The 25,947-nt window shown below is 47.9% G+C and overlaps 1 protein-coding gene across 1 annotated transcript in view; it reads left to right on the top strand.

The window, feature by feature from the left end:
- cpne7 (copine VII) overlaps positions 1–25,947 on the top strand; it is a 202,783-nt gene that overhangs the window by 141,858 nt on the left and 34,978 nt on the right. The window contains exon 11 of the mRNA XM_085991647.1: positions 17,014–17,147. Within this exon, the coding sequence (XP_085847773.1) occupies positions 17,014–17,147 (134 nt within the window). The remainder of the gene's footprint in view (positions 1–17,013; positions 17,148–25,947) is intronic.

Raw genomic sequence — 25,947 nt, 5'->3', positions numbered from 1 at the left:
ACATTCTTACTCCCACCACTGCCACTCTGCCAGTGCCCTTGCTGCTGCCTGTCATCTGGCCAGCCCAGACTGCTGCCGCCCATGCCGACGTGGTGCAGTGTGTAGTTGGGGCTTCCAGGCCCAGAGCTGCTCGAGGTCATCCTTCAAGGCCATCTGCAGTCTCCCCCACTGAAAGTCAGCAGCCTTCCACCAGCAATGCTGCAGTCGGAAAAGCAACACAAAAGACAGACGCTAAGGGAATGCACAAAGCTGATTAGTTGATGTTATTTTGATTTGTATTTGATATTTATAGGGGGAGAAATTCGGTTGGTTAGCACCTCCGGGGGGCGCAAACGACTTACCGCCCGGGCGCGGCGATGTTAGCGCCGCTGGCAAAATTCACCACTACTGCCACGATCTCCTGCGCCCGGAGATCGTGACGTCATCCAACCGCGCATCGCTCCGGTAGCGCCCCAGACCGGAAATTCATTTTCGCCCCCTGCCTTAGTGCCTGCCGTTGGGAACGACCAGTAGAGGAGGCGGTTTGCAGTCGGCTGGCAGCTGGAGGAGCGATATTTAAAGGCATGTGCTTCCTGGTTTTTTTGTCGGCAAACAATGCTGCCTGGTCACTTTGACAGAAGCAGACAGGTGTTTTGACCCATTTGAGTTTTTCCTACTTGAAGGAGTTTTGCTCCTGACAAAAATTTATCAGGTTCATTTGTCTTACATTTGATACTGCAACATTTCCAACACCTAATGGGGACTGTACTGGCATGGGACCCCGCCCTCCAGCTTCACCGTCGGAGGCAGAGCGAAAGATTGGAAAATGTGGCCAGAGGGAGGAGGGCCAACAGGGCTCTCAACAGGAGACCTTACTCTCCCAAGGTATTCCGGGGGTAGTTCTCCTACATTCATCTCTCAGAGGAGCAGTGTTTTAGAAGACTCCACTTCAGCAAGGAGGTGGTCACAGAGCTCTGCCACCTCCTGCAGCCAGAGCTCCAGCCTCAGCTCAGGACCAGGATGTCTCTGTAGGTGGCAGTGAAGGTCACAGTCGCTCTCAATTTCTACGCCAGCGGCTCCTTCCAAGCTTCAACAGGGGATTTTGCGAACATTTCACAGTTCGCCGTCCATTGCTGCATCCGGGAGATGACAGATGCTCTGTACAGAAGGAGAAGGGAGTACACCTCATTCCCCATGACCAGAGACAAACCGCATGAACGCTCATGTGGCTTTGCAAGGATAACGGGCTTCCCCATGGTTCAGGGCGCCATTGACTGCACCCACATGGCATTGCGGGCACCTCATCACAATGCAGAGGTTTTCCGCAACCGCAAAGGCGACCACTCTCTGAACGTGCAGTTGGTGTGCGACCACAGACAGCGCATCCTTGCCGTCAATGCCCGCTATCCTGGCAGCAGCCACGATGCATTCATCCTGCGGCAGACTGGTGTCCTAGCATTGTTCCACCCACCACATGAAGCTCACGGCTGGCTGCTCGGAGATGAGGGTTATCCACTCTGCACCTGGCTGATGACATCCCTCCACAACCCCAACACTCCTGCTCAGTGCGCATACAATGACAGTCATAGCGCCACCAGGAACCTGATCGAACAGACTATCGGCATGCTAAAGCAACGGCTCCGCTGCCTTGACTGCTCTTTGGAGCCCTGTAGTACTACCCTGATCGAGTCTCCCTTTTCATTGTTGTGTGCTGCATGCTGCACAACCTGGCCATTCTGAGGGCCCAGCTATTGCCACCAGGGATTGCAGGTTCACCTCCAGGAAGAGGAGGAAACAGGAGGAGGAGGAGCAGCACCAACGTGGGTGGGCGGTGTTAAGTCTGTGTGTCCCAGTTATGCTTATTATAAATCACTGGACACAGACCACAAGAATAACTTTTAACAGGTCTTTACTATTCGGAGGTCAGGGCTGAACTGCCCAGCAAATCCCTACACAACACTTATATACCGGTGTGGTCACCACCGGTATTACAGTATACAGCAGCCAAGAGAAAGTAGTACATCTCTTAAGGTAGTTCTCTTAAGGTGGAACAGGTTACATACACCACAATCCTCCCTTTTTAGCTTAACAGTTATATCCCCATTTAACATAACATAATAACATATATATATACAACTTCATGCAAAACAGTTCAAAGATTCAGTCTCTGAGGAGGCCTCCTGATTCGAGTTGGATAACGCCTTTCAGGGGTCTCTGATTCTCGTTGCTGGGTTGACTCCTCTAGTTGGTCTCTTATGGATTGGACATCATCATCAGGTACATTCACTTCTAAGGTAGATGCTTCAGGTTCACTAACTTCTTCCACGGTTGTCTCTGCCGTAACCCTGGGTTCGACCCTTGTTCTCGATTCTACCAGTTGGTCAGCATGACGCCGTATTACATTTTCACCAATATCTACTGTGTACATCAGGGGTCCTTGTCTGGCCCGAATTGTTCCAGATTGCCATTTCTCCTTTTTATAGTCCCGGGCTAACACTGGTTGTCCTATTTCGAAACTCCGAGTGGTCTTGTTATTTATATGCTGGAACTGTTTGTTTTCAACTTCCCTCCGCACATTTGGTTTTAACAAGTCCAACCTGGACCGCAACCTCCTGTTATAGAACATCATGGCAGGACTTTGGTTTGTCACTGCATGAGTGGCGTTTCGATATGCCAGTAGGAATTTGTCCACCTTGTGTTGTAGTGGAATCTGATCTTCGCTCATGGCCTTTATTGCTTTTTTGAACGTTTGTACAAATCTCTCGGCCAACCCGTTTGTAGCCGGATGATATGGGGCAGAGGTATAATGTTTCACCCCATTCTTCTTCATGAATTTCTGGAATTCTTCTGACACGAACTGCGGTCCGTTGTCTGAACATATTTGTTCTGGCAATTCATTTCTTGCAAATATCGTTCTTAGCACCGCGATCGTCTTTTCCGAGGTAGTGGTAGTCATCTTAATCACTTCTGGCCATTTAGAATGTGCGTCCACCGCAATTAAAAACATGGAGTCCATGAATGGACCAGCAAAGTCAATATGTACACATTGCCATGGGGTTGAAGGCCATTCCCATGGATGCAGCGGTGCAATCGGAGGTGCATTTTGCACTTTTTGGCACCCTGAGCAGCTTTTCGTCAGATCCTCTATCTGTTGGTCGATACCCAGCCACCACACATAAGCCCTAGCAAGGCTTTTCATCTTAACTCCCCCCAGATGACCTTCATGCAGTTTCTTTAGAACTCTCTCTCTTAACTTAGGAGGAATAATCACCCTTGTTCCATACATCAATGTTCCTTGACAGACGGACAGCTGGTCTCGTCTTGCTGAGAATGCCGGTACCAGTGGATCACCATGTGCTGGCCATCCCTTCACTGTCACTTCGTAGACCCGGGACAGTGTCAGGTCGTTCCTGGTTTCTCTTTCAATACTTGCATCGGTGACTGGTAAACATTCGATGATGGTCGAGTGAAATAACTCAACAGGGTCAACCGTCGGTGCCTCCTCCTCTGTAGGTAGTGGCAGGCGCGACAGCCCATCAGCATTACCATGCTGCTTTGTACCTTTGAATTCAATCTGATATTGATGTGCCCCTAGGAAAAGGGACCATCTCTGGAGTCTCTGTGCTGTCATCACCGAAACACCCTTCTTAGGGTTAAAAATGGATACCAACGGCTGGTGGTCTGTCAGATGCGTAAACTTTTGGCCCTGCAGGTAATGATTAAACTTCTTTACTCCCCACACAAGGTTGAGAGCCTCCCTATCTATCTGAGCATGGTTGCGTTCAGCGGAGGTCAATGATCTGGATGTGAACGCGACTGGCCTCTCCAGGCCATTTGGCAACTTGTGTGAGAGTACTGCCCCAATACCATATGGAGAAGCATCACAAGCCAAATGAATAGGCAGCGTTGGGTTGAAGTGAGCCAATACTTCCTCTGAGGTGATCAATGCCTTGCTTTTGCAAAAGGCCCTCTTCCAGTCCTTGCTCCACTTCCATGGTACTCCCTTCTGCAAAAGAGCGTTCAGCGGGTGCAGCACCGTGGATAAATTTGGCAGAAACTTATGGTAATAGTTAATCAACCCTAGGAACGACCTCAACTGGGATACATTATCCGGAGCGGGAGCCTTCACAACAGCTTCGATCTTGTCAGGAGACTTATGAAGCCCCTCCTGGTCAATGACATGACCACAGTACGAGATCCGCTTCTGAAAGAACTCACATTTCTGGCGATTAACTCGAAGTCCATATTCTTTCAATCTGGTGAGCACCAGTTCCAAATTTGCAAGGTGTTCCTCGTCATCATCTCCTGTAATCAGAATATCGTCCAGGTAACATTGTGTGCATGGAATTCCCTGTAATACCTGCTCCATGGCCCTCTGCCAAATTGCTGGAGCCGATGCCACTCCAAAAACCAGTCTATTATACCGGTACAAGCCTCTATGCGTGTTGATCGTGAGATACTGGCGTGACTCTTCCTCAACTTCCATCTGTAAGTACACCTGCGCCAGGTCTATCTTGGTGAAGTGTTTCCTGCCAGACAACGAAGCGAAGGTATCCTCAATCCGCGGAAGCAGATACTGCACCGTGTGAAGCACCGGATTAACAGTGATCTTGAAATCTCCACAGATGCGAACCTTCCCCGGTTCCCCCGGCTTGTTGCTCGATGAACGCTTCATGATGGGAACAATGGGTGTGGCCCACTCACTCCAGTCCACCTTAGACAGTACTCCTGAACGTTCTAGCCCTTCCAGCTCAGCTTCCACAGCAGGTCGTATCGCATAAGGTACCGGTCTGGCTTTGAAAAATTTCGGGTTTGCATGTTCTTCAACCTTGATGTTTGCCGTAATTCCTCTCAGTGTTCCCAGTCCCTGTTGGAACACCTCTTTAGCATCGTCCAATAATTCTGGACAATCGTTTAGGTTTGACATCTTTTTTACCGGAATCTACCGTTAGTGCTTTTAAGGAATGCCAGTCCATATTTATTTTCCTAATCCACTCCCGTCCCAGTAGTGTGGACCTCCCTCAGGTAGCACATATAAGTCCATTCCTCGGCTTTCTTTGCCCTTGTGGACCACCTTTACCTCTATCTTCCCGATGGGGTATACTCTTTGCCCCGTGTATGTTTTCAATACAATCTCCGTATCCCGTAGGGGAATATGTGGGAATAACCTTTTGTAATCTTGCTTATTCATGACCGTCAATGCCGATTCAGTGTCCAATTCCATCTTCACTTGGACTCCTGCTATCTGAAGTGTGACCCAAATCGTTTGGAGGTCTGCTTCCTTACCAACATTGTGTACTCTTGGACTACCCAGTTCATTACTGCTGGAGTCTGAATCTGACTTCTGTTCGTTCGAACTGTTCTCTGTCACCTTGTGTACCTTTCTGTACTTTTCCTGCGGTGACTTTTTGTTGCTGATCTTCTTTCCTGACCGGCATACTTTAGCTATGTGACCAAGCCTGCCACATTTTCTGCATTCCTGATTTTTGAACCAGCACTGGTTCTGATCGTGCGTTGTCTTTCCACAACGATAACATTTTACTGTACCCAAGACCATTTGATTGGTGCTGAGTTCCGGTGACCGTAGCTGCATTTCCGCCGTGCCTCTCGCTGCGGCTTCGTGCGATGCTGCAATAGTGACAGCTTTATCAAGCGTAAGATCATTCTCCTCAAGCAGTCGCTTTTGTGTTCCTTCTTTTAACAATCCACACACAAATTTATCTCTCCGCGCATCTGCTAGTCCTGTTCCAAACTGACAGTGCTTTGATAGCTTACGCAGTTCAATTAAAAATTCAGCGTTGCTTTCGTCTTTCAGCTGCGTTCTTCTGTAAAATTTAAATCGTTCCGCTACCATCAGCAGCGTGGGGTTTAAATGATTTTTCAGGACAGTAACAATATTTGCGAAAGTCTGATCCGCCGGTTTATCTGGTGATAGAAGGTGCTTCAATAGCCCGTATGTCTTCGCACCCATTGAGCTCAATAAGGTTAGTGCTTTCTCATCATCTGGTACCTTATTTGCTTTACAATAAACTTCCATGCGTTCTACATACGTGGTCCAATCTTCGATATTGCTATCAAAGGTATTAATGTTCCCATGTTTAGGCATCCTTGCAAGTTTTTAAAATTTTTCTCTTTCTCAAAATGGCGGCTTCCCGCGCTTGTCTTCTTCCCCCGCCTACTAAAATGGCGGCTTCCGGCGCTTGGCGGTCTTTCCCGCGCTCGTCTTCTTCCCCCGCCGACTACAATGGCGGATTCCCACGTTTGCCTTCTTCCCCCGCTGGCTGCAATGGCGATTGCCGTGCTGCTGCCGTTCTCGCCTCCCCAGCGGTTCTCAATTCCCCGACGCTGCTTTTACTCCCCCGCGGTTCCCGTGGGCATTCACGCTTCCCCTGCTGTTGCGCCTCTCGGCCCCGCATGCAGCCCGGTCCTTTACACCGGCTGCGTTTGAGTTCTCCGCGGCTCTCGTGCCTTAAGCTGCCCCAGTCGCTGCGCCTCTCGGCCTCGATTGCAGCCCGGCCCTTTTCACCGGCCGTGGTCGAGTTCTCCGCCCTTTTTCCTCCGTTTTCCCTCCCCCACTCCACAGTCAACGCAGCCGACTTTCTGCTCGTGTCGCTGATCGGCTTACCCACCACCGTGGTAGAAGGGATGATCACTGCCTGTCGCTGATGGAGGGCTTCGTGGTCAGAATTTTTCTTTTTTTTTAACCCGGGTTCTCGATGCCTCCCGTGCGATGGTGCTCAGCAGGATGATGAGGGCGGATGCCTCTTCTCGACGGCCGTTCTGAGGACGAAGCTGCCTTGGATGTAAAACTGCCGCAGGGTAAGATCGGACTCGTCGCCACTGTTAAGTCTGTGTGTCCCAGTTATGCTTATTATAAATCACTGGACACAGACCACAAGAATAACTTTTAACAGGTCTTTACTATTCGGAGGTCAGGGCTGAACTGCCCAGTAAATCACTACACAACGCTTATATACCGGTGTGGTCACCACCGGTACTACAGTATACAGCAGCCAAGAGAAAGTAGTACATCTCTTAAGGTAGTTCTCTTAAGGTGGAACAGGTTACATACACCACAGGCGGCTCTCAATTTTGCTCCTGCAAGGGCCATTCATGAACGCCTCATTACACAGCGCTTCCAATAAATGAGTGAGCACATGGCATTTGCACAGAACAACCACGTCATTACAGCCAGCTCACAACCCCCATCACTGGGAAAAGCTCAAATGAGAAACATCACAAAATTTGCTGTGCCGAAATAAACATTTATTATTCTGCACAGCTCTCTCATCAAACACAACCAATAATAAACAAACACAACAATTTATCACAAACACAGCTGGTTCTTAGCAAACGGAACTATTTCTAACCAAACTGAACAATTTACAAACACATCAACTTTTGTACACACACTCCCCCCATTTGCTATTAACATTTTATTTGCTGGGCCTTCCTCAATGATCTCCCTCCCCTTCACACTTTCCCCCTCCCAACCCTACTGCTCCTCTGTAATGTGGCCCCAGTGGCTGCAGCAAGGCTGGTGGAAGGCTGCTGAGTCTGGGAGCCAGAGACTGTAGATGGCCTTGCAGGACGCCCTTGACCAGCTCTGGGCCTGCAGGGCCCGGCTGCAGACTGCACCAACTCTGCATGGGCGGCAGCAGTCTGGGCTGGCTGGGTTACAGGCTAAAGGCAAGTGCAATGGCGGAGTGGCAGTGGTGGGAGCAGGAATGCTGTCATCCTGAGAGGACAGCACCTTCCTGCTCGACCAACACACTGCCACTCCCCCGGGACAGAACCACAGCATCGAGCACAGATTGCTGGCCTGCTGCGGCACCGTGAGATCCCCAGTGGACAGTGGGCGACCCAGTGACGATGAGAGCTGTCTGAGATTGGATGCCACCAACCACTGACTCCATCACAGCACTAAGCCATTGCGTTGCCTCGGCCTGTGCTGCAATAGCTGCTGCCACCTCACCCATTACACACGGCATGAGGTCTGGGTCCCCACAGTCTCTCTGCGAGTCAACCATCCTCTGCAAAGTGCCAAGGATGGGCTTGATGGTTTGCAGAAATGAGAGCAATGCTGGAGGCCTTAACGTCAGGGAAGGGGGGCAGGAAGGGAGCAAGGAATGGAGACAGTATACTTAGATGGAAAGTGGGAAGGGCTTGTCTTGTGAGGGAGATGTGGTTTGAGAGAAGAGGGAGAGGTGATGAACATACCATTGTTCTCCCCAAGGGGGTCGACCTCTCCGACTGCCACAGTGCCCACGACCTGGGCCACGATGATGCTGCGCACTCCCTCCTCCAGCTGTGTAAGGGGGTGCAGCTCCGCCTGACCTCCTCCCGTGTGTAGCTGCTCCCTCCTGTTATGAGCAAGCTTGGCCTGCAAGAAAAAGGCCAGCATATGAGTGAGTGTGCAGCCATGTGTTTGGCAGATGTGCCTACCATAATTGAGTAGCTGTTAATGTATGCAAGGCGTGAGATGTGGATATGACTTTTAGTAGATGGGCATAGTTGGTGGGTGACTGTTGGGGATTTGGCGGTTTATACCATCTGTGCACAGAGTGAGGTTGAGATGGTGGGATGTGGAGGTATTTGAAGCATCTACTCACCCTGACCACCCGAGTGAGGTCATTGAAATACTTGCGACACTGGGTGTGAGTCCTGTGGGCCAGGCTTCTGGAGGAGATGTAATGGGCCACCTCCCTCCACATCCTCCTGAACTCCTGAGGCAATGGCCTCCTGTCAGTGTCTGGGAACAGCACTGTTCCAGAGCCTCCAAAGCCTGGTCGCTGAACTGGCGAGCTCTCTCCCTGGGCCTCGTGAATGATGGTTTGCAGCTCCTTGCAGGCCCAGGTCACAAGCAGCAATGATCAGAGTGAGGCTGTGCAGCATGATTGAACCTCCCCTTTAAGAACTGGAAGGCACCAATCTGTCTGAGTATTAGATAATTTACAGCGCCTGAGGTTGAATAGCACTCTGCAGTAGCGCCCCGCTCCCTGACATTAGCACCCCAAGAGGAGTGTGTAGCACTTGATTTAGCGCTCCACTTCTCTCTTGGGGGCGCTAAAACTGAATTTCACGGTCGCAGGTGCTAAAGTTTGCGCCCGGGCGATGTTAGCTCCCCAAAATGGCTCGATACCGAATTTTTCCCCCATATGTTTGGAATGTTTGTTTTGTGGTGGTTCTCATTTCAGCTCTGTGCCCAGGAGGACACTGTGATGTTCCGTGACAGAGGGCTGGTGAGATGGGGAAATGGTGAGCAACGGGGATCTGGGGTTTCATTCACTGGAACCAGAGTCTGATGAGGTGCTCTCGGACATCCCGTCCGGAATGGGGTTCCGCTGCCTGCCTCCTCCTCCCTTCCTCCTCCTCCTCCTCCTCCTGAGGTGGTCTCGGAACCTGTGGTGCCAAGGGCCTCGCCTTCATGATGGCCAAGCTGTGGAGCATGCAGTAGACCACCACGAAATGGGACCCCCGATGGTCTGCTCGATGATGTTCCTCGTGGAAGCCTGGCTCTCATATGACTGCTGGCCACGAGTGGTGGGTTGCGGAGGGGAGTCATCAGCCAGGTGCAGAGCGGATAGCCCTTGTCTCCGAGCAGCCACCCTCGGGTTTGACGTGGTGGCTGGAAGGTTGCTGGAACACCGGACTGGTGCAGGATGAAGGTACTGTGACTGCTGCCAGGATACCGGGCATTCTCCATCATGATGCGCTGGGCCTGGTCGCACACCAACTGCACATTAGGTGAGCGGTAGCCTTTGCGGTTACGGAACATCTCTGGGTTGGTATGCGGTGCCTGCAAAGCCATGTGTGTGCAGTCGATGGCACCTTGCACCACGAGGAAGCCCGATATCCTGGCAAAGCCACATGCGTGCTCCTCCTGCTTCTCTCTGTTCAGAGAGAAGACAATGCAGTCCCTTCGCCTAGAGTACAGAGCCTCTGTGACCTCCCGGATGCAGTGATAGACGGCGGACTGGGAAATGTTAGCTCTGTCTCCTGCTGCAGACCAGAAGGATCTGAGGGCCACTGGGAGAGCCGTTGACGCCCTGCTCTGAGGCTGCAGGTCTGCAAGTAGAGCCCCCGTGACTGGGAGTAAGTGGTCTGAGTGGAAACCTTGAAATGAAAAGCAAGGCGTTCTCCAGTTGCTGCAACACTCCCTGTCACTCAGCCACTATAAATAACTCTAGAAAGCTCCAAAGGGTTGCTCAAACTTACACAGAGCCAGTAAAAGCAAGTCAGCTGCAAGTTGTTGCTGATCCCTATAAATAGCGCTGCTGGGGGTTCTTCCTGCTGCTGAACACATGGTCAACTGGTCGTGATTAGGAGAGGGCGTTAAATGGAACGGCGACGTTGAAAATGGCAGATCGTGCATCAAATCCGCGTTGCACACTCATTGCCATCACAACCTGCCCCATCTAAATATCTGCAGCGAGCACAGGCAATGGCAGCGCTGCCGACCTCCCCAAAATACTGCCACCGCAGGACTCGCCAAGGGCAGTGGAAGCGAGGCGATTGCTATTTTTTCTTACAAATCGAACTTAACGACCGGCACTAAAGGCACCAATTTCACGGCCAAAGGGGGAAAGATTCAGTTGGTTAGCGCCTCTCGTTAGTGCCTGCAGCTGCCGCTAACGGGGCACTGATGCAGTAGCACCGGGGCGAGGCGAATCCGGCGCCGCACGGCAAATCTGGACCCCCCGTTGCACCGTCGGTACAAGGTAGCGCCAGGGTCTTCAACGCCAGGCAGGTCATGACGTCGGTGAGCGTGCAACGTTCACTGGCCGCCCGATCTGCCAAATTCATTATGGACACTCACCTTTGCGGCTTGACCAGACAGCAACAGGGAGAGTAGGCACACAGCTGCAGGACGCCAGCTCCAGGGATGTTATTTAAAGGCATCAGCATTAATCACTCGCAGCTGTCAGGGCAGGTTAGTTTCTGTGGTTTCTTGTCAGTTTCAGCGAGTGGATGAGCTTGTATGAGTAATTTCAAGGTTCTTTTTTATCAACATTTTTCTGGCAAGTGCAAAGTGGCTACATTTATTGTTCAAAGATTCAAACTGCTACACTTGGCAACATTAGTGGGGGCTGTACTGGCGCCACCTCGCCCTCCAGGATCTACAGCGGAGTGTATGTAGCGTGAAATACGGGAACATGTGCGCAGAGAGATGAGGAGGGACATCAGGGCTCGCACCATGATGACTTAAACCCCAGATCTCTTTTGCTCGCCACATGCCCATCATACCACCCCTGTGTCATGCCTTTTCACAGCGTCCTCCTGGGTGCAAAGGTGAAATGAGAGAGTTCACAAAATATTGCAAACTCCATTAACAAATTCATGCATAAACATATCACACATATCACACTCATTCTAATAACTAATGGCCCTGTGCCTGCCATAGTTGAATAGCTGTCATTGTGTGCAAGGCGTGAGACATGGGTGTGAGTGTTGGTAGGTAGAGATTGTTGGTGGGTGAGCGCTGGGGGTGTGGTGCTTTGGGCAGTGTGTGAAGCTTGTGGTACAGATGGTGGTATGTAGCATTTGTTGAAGCATTCAATCACCCTGAACACCCAAGTGAGGTGGATCTGCCATGAACACACCTGCTTCAGTCTTCCGGCTCCTTAGCCTTGTTGTGCTTCTCCTTGCTGAGGCGGCTGCACAGCCAGCAATGCTGAGAATGAGGTGCTGCAGCATCAATGAACCTTCCCTTTAAGTACTGGGACAAGCCTGTGGCAATGATGAGTTGAGATTAGACTGCACCTGATATTGGTCCACCCTTTGAGAGTAACGCCACCAAGCTTGGCCTTTAAGGCTTGATTTAGCGTCCCAATCATTTCTCTGAGCAGTGAGAATGAATTTTGCGTGCAGTCTAAAGCATTAGCACCTGGCACTAATTCCCAAACTTTTCTAAAGATACAGCTCATTCCTGGACTATAATGAATTTCTAGCTGTTAAGTCCGTGAATGATTTAGACACGGACTAGCAGGAGAGAAAACAAACAGATCTTTACTGGTGGAAGTCCATAACGAAACTAAACAACAGAGGCTCTCTAGCGCCTTTTATACAGGGGTGGTCACTGCCGGTACTGCAGTCTGAGACCAGTTATTCTCTTAAAGGTACATACACAACACTAGCCCCAAAGTGTTTTGATGCCTTTGACAGCAGTAGCATAAGATCACTTAATCACTTATACTTTTGGGATTTCTACGTTGGCAAGCATGCTATCAGAGCTAGCCTTGTAGTTTCAAGTAGCCATGAAGCTCATATACATATATGCAGGCCTAGTTCTGAGTTTCTTCACAAATCTACCTTGAAATTTTTTCCCCGTGTTAATCAAGTATAAATGGCTGTTCTATTTTAGGTTATGTAACACCAATTCACAGTACTGAGTGAATATTAATTAACCACTTGCGTCATTTTGCACTGTTGCTTCACATTGGTGATCTCACATTTGGCCAGGGCACTGTAGAAGAGATTTAACTTCGAGAATTACAGGAAGAGAGTGAAGACCAGGACCTCAAACCCAGCACCAAGCTCATGGTCTACAGAGTAGTAGTGATACCCGCCCTCCTGTATGCTTCAGAGACATGGGCCATGTACAGCAGGCACATCAAAGCACTGGAGAGGTACCACCAATGCTGCCTCCGCAAGATCCTACAAATCCATTGGCAGGATAGGCGCACCAACGTCAGTGTTCTCGCTCAGGCCAACATCCCCAGCATCGAAGCTTTGACCACACTCGATCAGCTCCGATGGACAGGCCACATTGTCCGCATGCCCGATACGAGACTCCCAAAGCAAGTGCTCTACTCGGAGCGCCGACATGGCAAGAGAGCCCCGGGTGGGCAGAGGAAATGCTTGAAGGACACCCTCAAAGCCTCCTTGAAAAAGTGCAACATCCCCACCGACACCTGGGAATCCCTGGCCCAAGACCATGCAAAGTGGAGGAGAAGCATCTGGGAAGGAGCCGAGTCTCTTTGCTGGGGGCAAGCGGAAGCCAAGCGTAAACAGCGCAAGGAGCGCACGTCAACCCAAGCACCCCACCCCTTCAACCACCGTCTGCCCCACCTGTGACAGAGACTGTAGGTCCCACATTGGACTCATCAGTCACCTGAGAACTCATTTTTAATGTGGAAGCAAGTCATCCTCGGTTCCGAGGGACTGCCTAAGAAGAAGAAAGAATTACAAATCCGGAGCCGTTTCCATACTTGTACCATTAGAAGTTTCTTTATTTGATTACTTTGTTTTTTTTACATAGGCCATGAAATTCCATAGGTGAGGGAGGACATAATGCTGGCAGTTTTGTGTTGACCGAAGAGGTGGAATTTGGGGCGGGACTTGGATCTGCTAGTAAGAAGCTGCACGGAGGAACCCATTTATTCAGGCAGCACCAGAGAAGAGCCAGGCGCTGCTTCTGCCCCATTTAACTTGCATCCCAATTCTGCCAGAAGTGAGGGCAGGTGGATGAAACATCTGCCCGATAAATAGTGCAGACATCCAAATGATGGATTTAGAATGGATGATGTCACTCGCCCTACGTTTAATCATTTCCATCCTCGATTCTGCCTTTCTAATCAGCACATGTAGAAAACTAGCATTCTTGCCAGGATCAGCTGATCAAGGCAAACTGCTGATGGTGATTTTTGAAGAAATAAGTTTTTGACTATAACTTTGCTTTGGCTGCATATTTTTCGGCCTTTGTTTTTCCTGTTCATCTGAAGCCTTCAGCTTGAAATTCTAATCCTCCTGGAGCGGATTAGGGGGAATTTTAACCCCCAAAAACTGGTGGTTTGGGTCCAGTGTGATGTTAAAAATCTGAATCACGACCTCAAGCCGCCTCCAACCTGCCCACTTCTGGTTTTAACAGAGGCGGGACGGGGTGGGGGGGGAGGCAACCAACCCGTTTGTAGGAGGCGGATTTAAATTTAAATATTATCACGAGGCTGGCGGACCTCCTATTTAACCACCATTTTAAAGTTAACCCTGGCTGGCCGAGTTTTCCAGGCCTCAGGGAAACACGGCGGCAAAAGGGAGGTGAGGACTGCTGGATCCAGGAGCTGCGTGCCTTTCCACTTACCTGCTGGATCCAGGAGCTGTGTGCCTTTCCACTTACCTGCTGGATTCAGGAGCTGCGTGCCTTTCCACTTACCTGCTGGATCGAGGAGCTGTGTGCCTTTCCACTTACCTGCTGAATCGAGGAGCTGCGTGACTTTCCACTTACCTGCTGGATCTAGGAGCTGTGTGCCTTTCCACTTACCTGCTGGATCCAGGAGCTGCGTGCCTTTCCACTTACCTGCTGGATCCAGGAGCTGTGTGCCTTTCCACTTACCTGCTAGATCCAGGAGCTGCGTGCCTTTCCACTTACCTGCTAGATCCAGGAGCTGCGTGCCTTTCCACTTACCTGCTGGATCCAGGAGCTGTGTGCCTTTCTACTTACCTGCTGGATCCAGTATACCTGCTTCACCCACTCCCCCTTCCGATCTCCACCCCAACTAGTCTGATCTGCCCCCTGCTCTGGCCTCCGATCTTGCCTCTGGGCCTTGTGACCTCCAATCATCACTGACCTCAGCCTCTGATCTGGCTCTGGACTCCGATCACCCCCCGCCCCCCACCCCCCCCCCCCACCTCGCTCCAGCCTCTGATGTTGCCTTGCTCTGGACTCCGATCTTCCTCCCCCTGCTCTGGCCCCTAATGTTGCCTGGGTCTGGACTCTGATTTTCCTTCCCTGGCTCTGGGCTCCCCGATCTCTCCCAGCTCCAGACTCCAAACTTCCTCCGGACTCCGATCACCCCCAACCCCATCCCTCCCTCCTCTTCACTCTCTGGTTGCAGCCTGGTGCCAAAGGCCTACCCGCCCGAAAGCCAGCCTCTCAATCTGGCTAACTGTGGCCGAGGAAGTGAAACAAAAAATGGTAATCCGGTCCTGACGTTAAATTTGGCAGGACCTGAGGGAAACCTGTTCTTCCAGGTTTCCTACATTACAACAGTGACTACACTTCAAAAGTACTTCATTGGCTGTAAAGCTCTTTGGGGACATCCGGTTGTCGTGAAAGGCGCTATGTAAATGCAAGTCTTTCTTTCTTTAGCCATTCCATTTTAAACATTTTTATAGAGCTGTATCTCTGGAGGCTTCCATTCAACCTAAGAGCACTGGAGGATCTCTGCTCTTTGCTGCAGTCAGAGCTCCAGGCTGGTTCAAGGACCATGCACACAGTTGCGGAAAAGTTGCAGCTAGTATTCCCTCTAAATTGTCTTTGGTATTTCAATGCATGGTCCCTTTAAATTTCTGCGCATGCGCAGTATTTCAAATGGAAAAGCTTGTGAGCGGCCTGCGCGGGACCTTGCAGATCACTGCGCGGCCACACACCTGCGCAGCTTAGAGGGAACATTGGTCGCAGCACTAAACTTTTAGGTGATAGGCTCATCCTATGGAGTCATTGGAAACTTCTACATAAGTCAATTTACTGTGTATAGTTGCATCAAGTAAATCACTAATATCCAATTTGGCAGGGCTGCCCAATTTAACAAATTTGACAGTGGTCCCAAGTGCATGAATGAATGGGCTATAAACGGCTACAGGATTTTAGGAATTTTGCAGGGTTCCAGGGGACAATCGACTCTGCTCATGTGGCTATACGATCCCCAACTGACAACCCTCAACATTACATCAACAGAAAGGAATTTCACTCCCTGAACGTTCAAGGGATGTATATTTACAGTTACCAATTCCGTCATATGAATGCTAAGTGTGCTGGGAGCTGCCACCATGTTTTTATCCTCGGCCACTTGAGCATTCTTGCTCATTTTCAAAATCAAGGACGAGTGAGAGCCCATGGGAAACGAAGGCTACCAGCTCCTCCCACGGCTTATGACAACACTGCTGCACCACTTCAGTGATGCCACATCAGAACCAGAATTTGAATAGAGTAAACTATGGGAATGCTTGGATGTGGCAGGGAAACCTACAGTATGACGCTATCACTGTTTCAAGAATTGTGCTAGCCTGCTTTGTCCTATACAATTTTGCTCTCCAGAAAGGCTTCGAGGTAAACAACCCAGAGGAAGAGGCAGATGTTGACACCCTTGAAGCAGAAGGTCGGGCACAGGAAGACAAAGCACCTGGAGCACAAACAAAAGCAGCAAGAGATCTGCCAAGGAAGCTTATTTGAAGCACCTTCACTGAATACTAATCCAGTCCTGTCGCAACACATTTCAATCACAGAGCAGCACCGTATTAGAACCACCTATCTTTTCCTAAGTCACAAGTTTCCTTCTTGTATCTAGCAGTGGCAGAAAAAATCTATGCCAACCAATTACATTCCCTACTCGTTTAATGTCTCCATAGAATTGGGAGCTCACTCTGTTACACCAACAATGCACCTCCTGGCCCCACACAGATCTTCCTACCTACTGCCAGTCCCGCCATGTCCTGGTATTGCCCCCCACCCCTCCCCCCACATTACAGACCTACCTCCACCACCCTCTTCCGATTGGCAAGTTGCCAATCTGTGTTCGTCCATTGCTGCCAGCTTGCTGAAAGCATTCAAATGAGGCCCGGCCATGAAAATGGTTCGAGCTTTCTGCTGGTGGGCGGGCGGTGCGATCATTCCGCCCACTGCCCATTTGCCCAATGTGCAGATTAAAAAAAAAATCACCCCCATAGTGTCATGCAGAAAAAGCAACTGGAAATCATGAGATTTTACTTAATAATTATGGACCAGTAAAGGGATTAAATTATATGACATTCTAATCAGATAATTGAGTTACTAATTCTGTATAATCTGGTTGTAGATCTCTATGCTCTTTCAATTGTAGCTTTCTGTTTTTGTAGGTATTTGCTTCAGTGTGTCCTTTCCTTTTAACAAGGGATTCATGTCAAAGATTTTTGCTGCAGTAGATTTGTAATGGTGCTATTATTTTTGACATTTTGCGGGCTTTTATTTAGAAAATAGTGCATCACTATGAGCTTCTAAAGGAATGTATCATCCAGAGCCTAGTGCTGCTAATAATGAATTACCACCTTCTATTTTAGGTAGCCATTGACTTCACAGCTTCAAATGGAGACCCACGAAACAGCTGTTCCTTGCATTACATCAATCCCTACCAGCCCAACGAGTATCTGAAAGCACTGATTTCTGTCGGTGAGATCTGTCAAGACTACGACAGGTACTGCTAACCATCCACCAGAAAACAACCTCACCTCAGTCTAGCAGCCTGTTTAGTTGTAATGGTGCTCATTAAGCTGTGTTGACATTTTTAATAAAGAGAAGCAACTCTCTTCAGTTCCTGGGTGATTTATAGGCTTTCATTTGAACTCGAAATAAAGCATAAACACTTACGTTGCACCCTGTTTGAATTTCTGTATTACTTCCTCCCATTATGTTTTTTGTCCCAATTTGGAGATAGAATTACTAACAAAGCAGTTTGGTCACTTAACAGGATAGAAAAGTAAACCTTCAATTGAGAAAAACCTATAAAATCCCTGCCATTTAAAGAAAAAACGGAATGGAAATTATTGGAACTCCTCCTGGATTTATTGAGGTGAATTAGAATTCTGAAGCAATTGGACTAGATTAAATTTTTTGTCCCTTCATAGACAATAGGCAGTTCTAGCCCATATATAAATTCTAGAAGAGTACCATTTAGTCTAGATCCTATGAAATTAAGCTTTTCAAATATTAGCTTATGAATGTTTAACATGTTTGCAAGAAGTTCCTTCGTCTGCTATCTGAACAGAGGTTGTTTATTTTAAAATATGGGGCAGAGGAATTTCACATACCATACTATTCAAAGTGTCCACTTTCAAGGCACTCATCCATCACCATGATGGATGATCCTTTTTGCCACCGCTGGCCACATACACTGTCACCAATAATTGTTGATCTCCTACTCTTCCTCTCCAGAGGCTCACAGTGCCCTTTTCAAGCAAATGATTTCCTGGGATGTTAGACTACTTTCATTTTAGGTTTCAAGCACAGCTAATGGCGTCCATTAGGTTCCCAGTTCTCCTCACTAATAGATGACTATGTGCAAAATCCATATTTAAGACATTTAAAAAAATCATTAGAATTGATAAAACATAAATGAGTAAAACCTTCAGACTGGATACGGCTAAGATATTGAGGGAAAATTCTATCAAGGTATAATTTCTACTCTCAGAGCATGTTGGGGTGAATATTTCATGGGTGGAACTTTCAACTTCAGTGGGGGCGTAAAACGGCGCTGGTGGATCGGCCGTCCATTATACATCCCACCCAAGTTGAACGTTCTGCCCCATACCTTCCAGTGCAGTTGCAGCTACATTCGGACCAATTATACTCCTCGTTAATCAGGCAAAGCTAGAGCTCAGTGCTCAGTACCTGCCTGCCTTTTATGGCAATGTTTTCTCCTGATGAAATTGGCCATTCTCTCACAGAGAATTCTCTCACTATGAAAATACAGGATGGGCAGTGACAGCTTATGAAAAATAAACCATTAACCGGGCACAGCTCAGTGCCAGGAGCAAGTGGTAGAGCAGTTGGTGAGTTACAACTTGCGTTACAAGTATCCCTTTCACCGTGCCCTTCATGCCATCTATTCATACAGTTTATGTGGTGTGCTTCGTATCAGCATTCTGGAATAGCTGCTTCACCAGTTTATGGCTCCTGTCAGCCGACGATTCAAAGTGACCCCCAAATTAATGGATTTCTTCTGTTGAATAGAGACATACTGGGGAACACAGCAATCATTAATCACAGATCGAGGTGCAGAATTGGATAAACGTAGGCAGCACACCAGTGGGAGCGGAAGATTGTGTATAAGGGTGGGGACAATTAAAAAATACGTATCAAATTAGGTGATAAAAATGATGAAAGCATCTCATACTGTTAGCAGCCGTTGCCAACACTGAAGGAGCAGGGGTTTAAGAAGTAATCATAAAATGAAGGGAAAGGAAACTCAAGGTGCAGTCATGAGTCTGCAAATAAAGTGGAGGTGGTGCTGTATGAGGTGCTTGTACTGAGGGTTGTCCTCTGCGCCACTCCATGCCGCCATCCCCATAAGTCCTCATTGCAGCATGGAGGCAGGCTGGAGGCTGCAGCTGCACTGCACAGTCAGACGCCGTGCCAGATCCTGGTGTATTTTAGCAGCAGGGTTGCTTGTAGCAGGTGGCGCTGCGCTGCATTCAGCCCTCTGCTAACGTAAATCTGGTGATTAGTTCCCACAGTTTCTACTTGGTGTCTGACCCCTTGTGAATACCTGGGGACATTTTGCTACATGAAAACTGCCATACAGGTGCAAGTTGTTTGTTTTCTGCGCTACAGATATTTAGAGTGTGATGTGCGCACTGTACGACACTTGCTATTTATGTTGCTGATTATAGATTCTCTTCTAATTAAGATTTAATTCCATGAATCCTTTCATCTGGCATACATCAGCCTTAGGTTTGAACAAAATGGTCTCAGGGTGACACTAACCTAGATTACAGATGCCTTACTGTTGTGTTTAGGCAGTTGTATTTCATAACCATGTAACATTTCAGGAGTGAAGTAGATACAGTTCAATTAATTATTGATAATTGTAATTTTGCTAAAATTCTTAACAGATAAAATCAGTCGGAGACAATATCCCAACACCTGGAACTCCATGCCATTCTGAGAGTTGGTAAACAGCCACAGTTCAGTTAAGATTGTACAGTTGGACAATATTTTCTAATATGCTTACTCAAAATTTGAACAGTAAGCAACCCAAAAGAATGGAAACAAGCTAAATGTCCTGCCCACACTAAACAGTGTAGTCTCATTATGTTGTGTTTATTACATATGGTGTCCCTCCTGGGCACGATCACATTGTAAATTCTTCAGTTTAATGAGCTCCATTGAACAAAAATGTTTAAAGCTGCAGTGTCCTATATAACAAAAGAACATGGCCTAGAAATTCGGTAGGCTTAGCGCCGCATTTGAGGCGCTAGAGGGCCTAGCGCCGGAGTTATGGCCAGTTGAGAAATTCCCTGGGGCCCTAAATCGGCGTTGCACCGGTAGCGCTGCGCCGGCACCGATGACGTCATCGGTGTGCGCAGCGTCCCGGTTGCCGTGGTAACCCGGCCCCAAGCCGAAATTCAGTTGCGCCTGCCTCGCCCGTGGCAGGCGCAACTAAGACTCTGGCAACAGAGTCTTCCCCCAGTGTGCACCGGCGCATAAAGGTGGAGCGGCGGCCGGCCGCGTTCCCGGCGGCCGCCTGCCCGCACCTCCCTTCCCGGACTCCTGCATTCCCCCCCCGCGGCCCTGATCAGTGTCTCATGCGAGCCCGGCACTTCCCCGAGGTGCCGGGCTCAGATGTCGGGTCAATCCGCCGGACAGTTGTCGGCTGCAGGCAGCTCCTCCTTAACAGGAGGAGGAGGCCTGCAGTTCCCCCGCCTGCCGCACCGCATCGGGTGCCGCAGCGGGGGATTAGCGCCGGGAAACCCAAGTTCACGCCCGTTTTGAGGCGCTAAAGGAGGGTTTTAGCGCCCGCCGCCGTCTGGGCCCGGCGCACCTGAATTTTCGTCGCGCGCTGCCGCATTACCGCTGGCGCAAACTTTCTGGCGCTACAGCCCTGGCAAGACCAGAACCCAATTTCTAGGCCCATATATTTTTTAAAACGCAGATGAAGTTTTATTGATGATACTAATAAAAACCACAGAAATATATCATAGACATTTTAGGACAAAAGTAGATCAGTTGGCCCATTGTGACTGCTTCGTATGAAACGGAATTGATATGAACAAAGGTTTAAAATAATTCCGCTATTTGTTTGCACAACCAAGGAAATGGAGAGCAAATCCTGTCTGCTGCTCTTCATCCAGTTCTCAAAGCTTTCACTTCACCTAAAAACTAACAGCAGTACTGTCAGTGCCTCACTGATCAATGTGCTGTTCATCAAAAATCTGCGAGCGAGGTATTAACGGCTGAAATTAAATCAGTGCTCGCAGCAATAAAATGAAGTAGAAAAAGGGATTCCTACTACAACCTGCCAATTGAATTTTGTAATGGCTGATGGAGGTAAAATTGTACCATTCAGTTTCTACTGTATCCTAGAATATGACATGGGGATAGGGTGGGAAAGTAGAATTGATGTAGAAGTTCAGCCATGATTTTATTGAATGGCAGAGCAGGCTCAATGGGCCATATGGCCTACTCCTGCTCCTATTTCTTATGTTCTTACAAGATACCTAACCAAAATGAAAACTAAAACTAAAACAAGGATAAAATTGGCTTCATTTTCTACATTAGAAATGTACCTCTTTAAGGTGCTATTTACTTCCTGGTGCTATGTCTTTCAAGTTTCCCGATGATTCCCACATACCAAGACTTCCTGAAATTTCCTCTGAGCTGCTCCCACTCCCCTGCCATAATTTCACCGGAAATATGTTTATATGTTCCGGGACAGTTCCAGTAAAGTTGTGGCAAAGGTGGAAGAGAAGGATTAGTTGAGCAGATTGACAGCTTTTGTTTTTATTTGTTCCTGGGATTTGAGCATCGCTGGCAAGGCCAGCATTTATTGCCCATCCCTAATTGCCCTGGAGAAGGTGGTGGTGAGCCACCTTCTTGAACTGCTGCAGTCCTTGTGGTGAAGGTACTCCCACAGTGCTGACTTTGTCACAGCGGTTTGGTACAACTGAGTGGCTTGATCGGCCATTTCAGAGTTAAAGGTCAGCCACATTGCTGTGGGTCTGGAGTCACATATAGGCCAGGCCGGGTAAGGACAGCAGGTTTCCTTCCCTAAAGGACGTTAGTGAACCAGTTGGGTTTTTATGACAATCACCATTACTGATACTAGCTCTTTAATTCCAGATTTTTAATTTAATTAACTGAATTTAAATTCCTCAGCTGCCGTGGTGGGATTTGAACTCATGTCTCTGGATCATTAGTCCAGGCCTCTGGATTACTAGTCTAGTAACATAACCACTATGCTACCGTACCCCGTACCTACTGTAAAAGTATTGTGGTGAATTGAACAATTAGCTCTTGACCAAACGTAAGCTATTGTTTTCAAAAATGTCCACTGTTTAAAAGGATATTCCTCCCAGGCTCTGTTAAAAGTAAGCAAAAATTAAATAGCTTAATATTTTCTGCTTTCCATGATATATAAAGAACCATGAAAGAAAATCAGCATCTGAACAACTGCCAGTTATAGTGAAGTCTGTCCTGAGGGCGAGTCCTGGATTAATGTCCATTATTGTGGAAGGAGTCTTGCTCAAGTGAAGTAGTTAGGTAGCCAACATTGTAAAAGCTACTCAGACACATAGCCAGCTATCGTCCATTAAACATTGGAAGGAAGTATTTCAATATAGATACAGACAAATGGATAGGGGCAGATTTGGTAGGAAGTCCATTCATAATTCAGTAGGACAAGAACTTAGGATGTGAGGCTACTCAAGATTAATGAATCACACCTTGTGCGAGTCTTCTCACATCTTATTAGAAACATGCGCCTGAATATTGTTTCAGCAAAGCATTGGATGTGAAGGGGTGATGCAAACTGCCAGCCATGTTCTGCTACACAATGCTATACTCGCAGGGATGAACCTACTGGTGCAGAATTTGTAACTCTGAGGTTTTTAATTACTTGTTTTAATTCATAATTGGATACAGGCACCTTCACTCATCCATTTGCACCCCTTGCAGGTCATCCACTAAGTCATTGCAGGGTACGGCCATGAGTGCTGCATTGGCCACTGCCAATATAATCTTTGGGAACTGGAGCCTTTCACTCCATGGGGCACCTGTGTTGAGGTTATATTTTGTTCCAAATATAGTACTTGCTATACTAAATGTTGAATGGTTTAGGCAAAATGTTACAACAACAACTTTTTTTTGTTAATTTTTCTGCCGATTTTCTCCCCTCAGCTTATCCCCTGATGGCATTGTTTATTTGCTGGGGCATGGGTCTGTGGGCACTAGCCACCTTTTGATGCCCTGCTTAAGGGGACAATATTCAATTGTGAGCCTTGACTGAGTGTTGGTAGGCAATTCATCCGCAGGGACTATCCTGTCCTGAAATTTATATCCATACACATTCACCTTCAGCAGTAGCCAGGGGCAGGAACCTTGGCCATTTTTTGATCTCCTCCACACGCCAAGGCCACTGAGGTAAACTGTACTCCCACTGTTCTGGCAGAAATCAGCTAACTGAATGCAGATTTAGGGACGAATGTGGGATCATTCTGCTCTTTGTGGCTTAGCTACTTACTGGATAAACCTGCTGAGAAAGCATGCAAGACATATAAGTACATTTAACATCTATTTATGAACAAATGCTCCCTTAAATACATGCACTTTTTACTTAATGGGAACAGGATAATGAAAGTGGTATTAAGATTTTATTCCTACTACACAAATCCCAAATTTGAATCTTAATCATGACATCAGCATTGGATTGTATCGAAGATTGCCTTGGCATACACTAGTAAACATTAGGACCTGACCTTTCTCCTTGATAGACTGACACAAAGGGATTTTCAAATGCCACAAGTGCAGAAAATTCACACTGACCGTGAATTCCCATTCCCCTGGTAAATGGCAGCTTTTTATTGGATTGCTGATACGCTTGTCTCCCCTATTTGTTGCATGGAAAGAATGATTGCCGAATGGAAGGGGAATTCTGAGTCCTAAAACAGGTTGTTGTTATCTCCAACCCGTTTGATTCGTTATTGCTGGCAGGCAGCTTTCATGAGTAATGAAACGTTCATTTTTAAAAACGTTTTCGCAGTTGAGAGTGAAGCTGTGCTGCCAATGAAGTGGCATTCTGGAAGTTGTGGTAAGACAGTGCTGTTATAGGTTGGTCAGTGTCAGCATACGCATTGTCTGAATGGTACTCAGGATATGGACAATTCTACGCAAACCATACGATGAATTCAGAGTTTGAAAAACAGCCCTTTTGATAAAAAAAACAGATTTTGTTATTTTCCATTTTCTGCTACTACCAATCAAAGCTCAGAATTATGGCCTTCATTACTCTCCATCTGGGCTGGTATTTTAGTCAGTTCATTCAGCCTTTTGTAATTCCTGCCGAGTATGATTGGCTTTATTCACCACTGAACTATTATATAGCAAAACTGCACCAGCAGAACATTGTGATGCAATCTTTAGTTTCCATTAGTCAAGTCTTTGGAGATTTGAAGCTTCCAGGTAGAAGGAATTACATTATCTGGTTAGAAGACTGACCTTTCATCTTTGAGATTTGATTTGGATTTTAGCTCCAACTGATGATGAGCCTCTCTTTCGGACAGCTGTAAGAGTCTTAACTGAAATAAGTTTGGGCAGTCTTGGTCTAATTGACAGTGGTCATGAGTTTACAGTGAAAAAGCATCGCACATTTAGGCACTAAATGGATAATCTCACTTAAAGAGGCTCTGGGAATAGTTGGTATGGAAAACTGAAATGCCTTACTAACATTAGAAAGTTAGCTTTTTGAGGCTGGAGCAGTGTAGAGAGAATATTACTCTGTATTTAACTTGTGATGTACCTGACCTTGGGCTCTCCTGGTGGTTCAGTGAGTTTATCCAGCGAGTTCCTGATATTGCAGGTTTGATCCTGGATCTTCACTAAGTCCTTCCAGCATCCTTTCGTTCTGGATGCCACATGAGGAATGCTGGGAGCTGCTGTGATGCCCCTAAGGTCAAATAGCCTGCTATCACTGGCAAGATTCACACATGAAGAATAGCCACTTCAATGAGGAATCAGAGGGCTGGATTTTCATTCAGAAGTTGGGATGGAGGCGGGGCTACAACTTTCGGGTTGTAGTCCCGCCTCCATCGAGATGCGGCAAATCCACGCGATTTTAACTTGATTGACCTTGTTGAGCCCGCCCAGCGGGTAACACACTTACCTTTGCACTCATGCACCCATCACTCACCTGAACACCGACATCTCGACCCCTCCAAGTCCTTCAACCCGACGGCCCGACTCCTCTAACCTGGCGTGGTTTGGAGCCGTCGGGAATCCCACACGACAACCTTCAAAATAGGGATTAGGCTAAAAACTGCCTGTTAACTACCTGTTAACAGGCAGTTAATTGACACTAATCCCTTCCCGCCTCGGGTCGGCGGGTCCCAGTGCGGGGCGGGTACCCGCCTCCTTTGAAACTTACATGGAGGCGGGTTTGGGTGCGGGATGGTGTTGGGACCCCCGAATTCGGGATTTTAGCCCCCCGCACGCCTAAAAGCCCGCCTCACGGCACACTGAAAATCGACCCCAGACGGTCTTCAGTGTCTGTGAAACCAGAAAAGAGCCAATGCTTTCAGAAGAGGTGGGAACAGGATAAAAATAGGAGGAGAGAAAAAATATTTGGAAAGGAAAATCGGCAGGATGTCGAACAGGTGGCCGATTAGGCATGAAAACAATGTTCCATTTCCCTAGCACTGGCATGCCTCTCCTTGATGAGCACAACAGGTCCCTCAAATAATGCTGCATTCTATTTTGCTGTTTATTATTTTACATAGTGATACCAATTGGCCAATTCCATTGTATTCCTGCCTACCATTGATTGCACGCCTGAATTATGCAGTTGTAGTAATCTGACATTACTGCCAGGTGTGCAATATTCCCTAGATTTTGAGTACCGACAGAGAGTTACTGGCAGGCCTCTGGGGTGGATCAAGCTGATAAATGTGGGAACAATGTTTGGTGCCAACACTGCTACTTTTCTGTGGTATTGCTACTAGGGGCCAACAGACATTGGCGAGGCTTACTGGACGCTGTAGTGAAGTGATGCAGCACATTGGAACAACGAGTGCTGCTGTAGAGCAGTTGGAGGCCACTTTGATCCCCTGCTCCGCTGCAAGTTCCCGATTTCAACCCTATTGCTGTGTGGAAGCAATGAGCAGAGATCAGGTGCCTCCCTGCAGGAAAGAAGGGAAACCAATGGCAACAGCAGCTCTGGCATGTTCTTATCTTCCTCTTGGCAGCTAATTCAGAAGAACATTGTTGGAGGCCTGTGAACAGGTTCT

The sequence above is a fragment of the Somniosus microcephalus genome, chromosome 6, assembly GCF_052327205.1.
Source record: "Somniosus microcephalus isolate GS21.2 chromosome 6, FLI_Smic_1.0, whole genome shotgun sequence".
NCBI lineage: Eukaryota > Metazoa > Chordata > Chondrichthyes > Squaliformes > Somniosidae > Somniosus > Somniosus microcephalus.
This window is presented reverse-complemented; position numbering and strand designations above follow the sequence as displayed.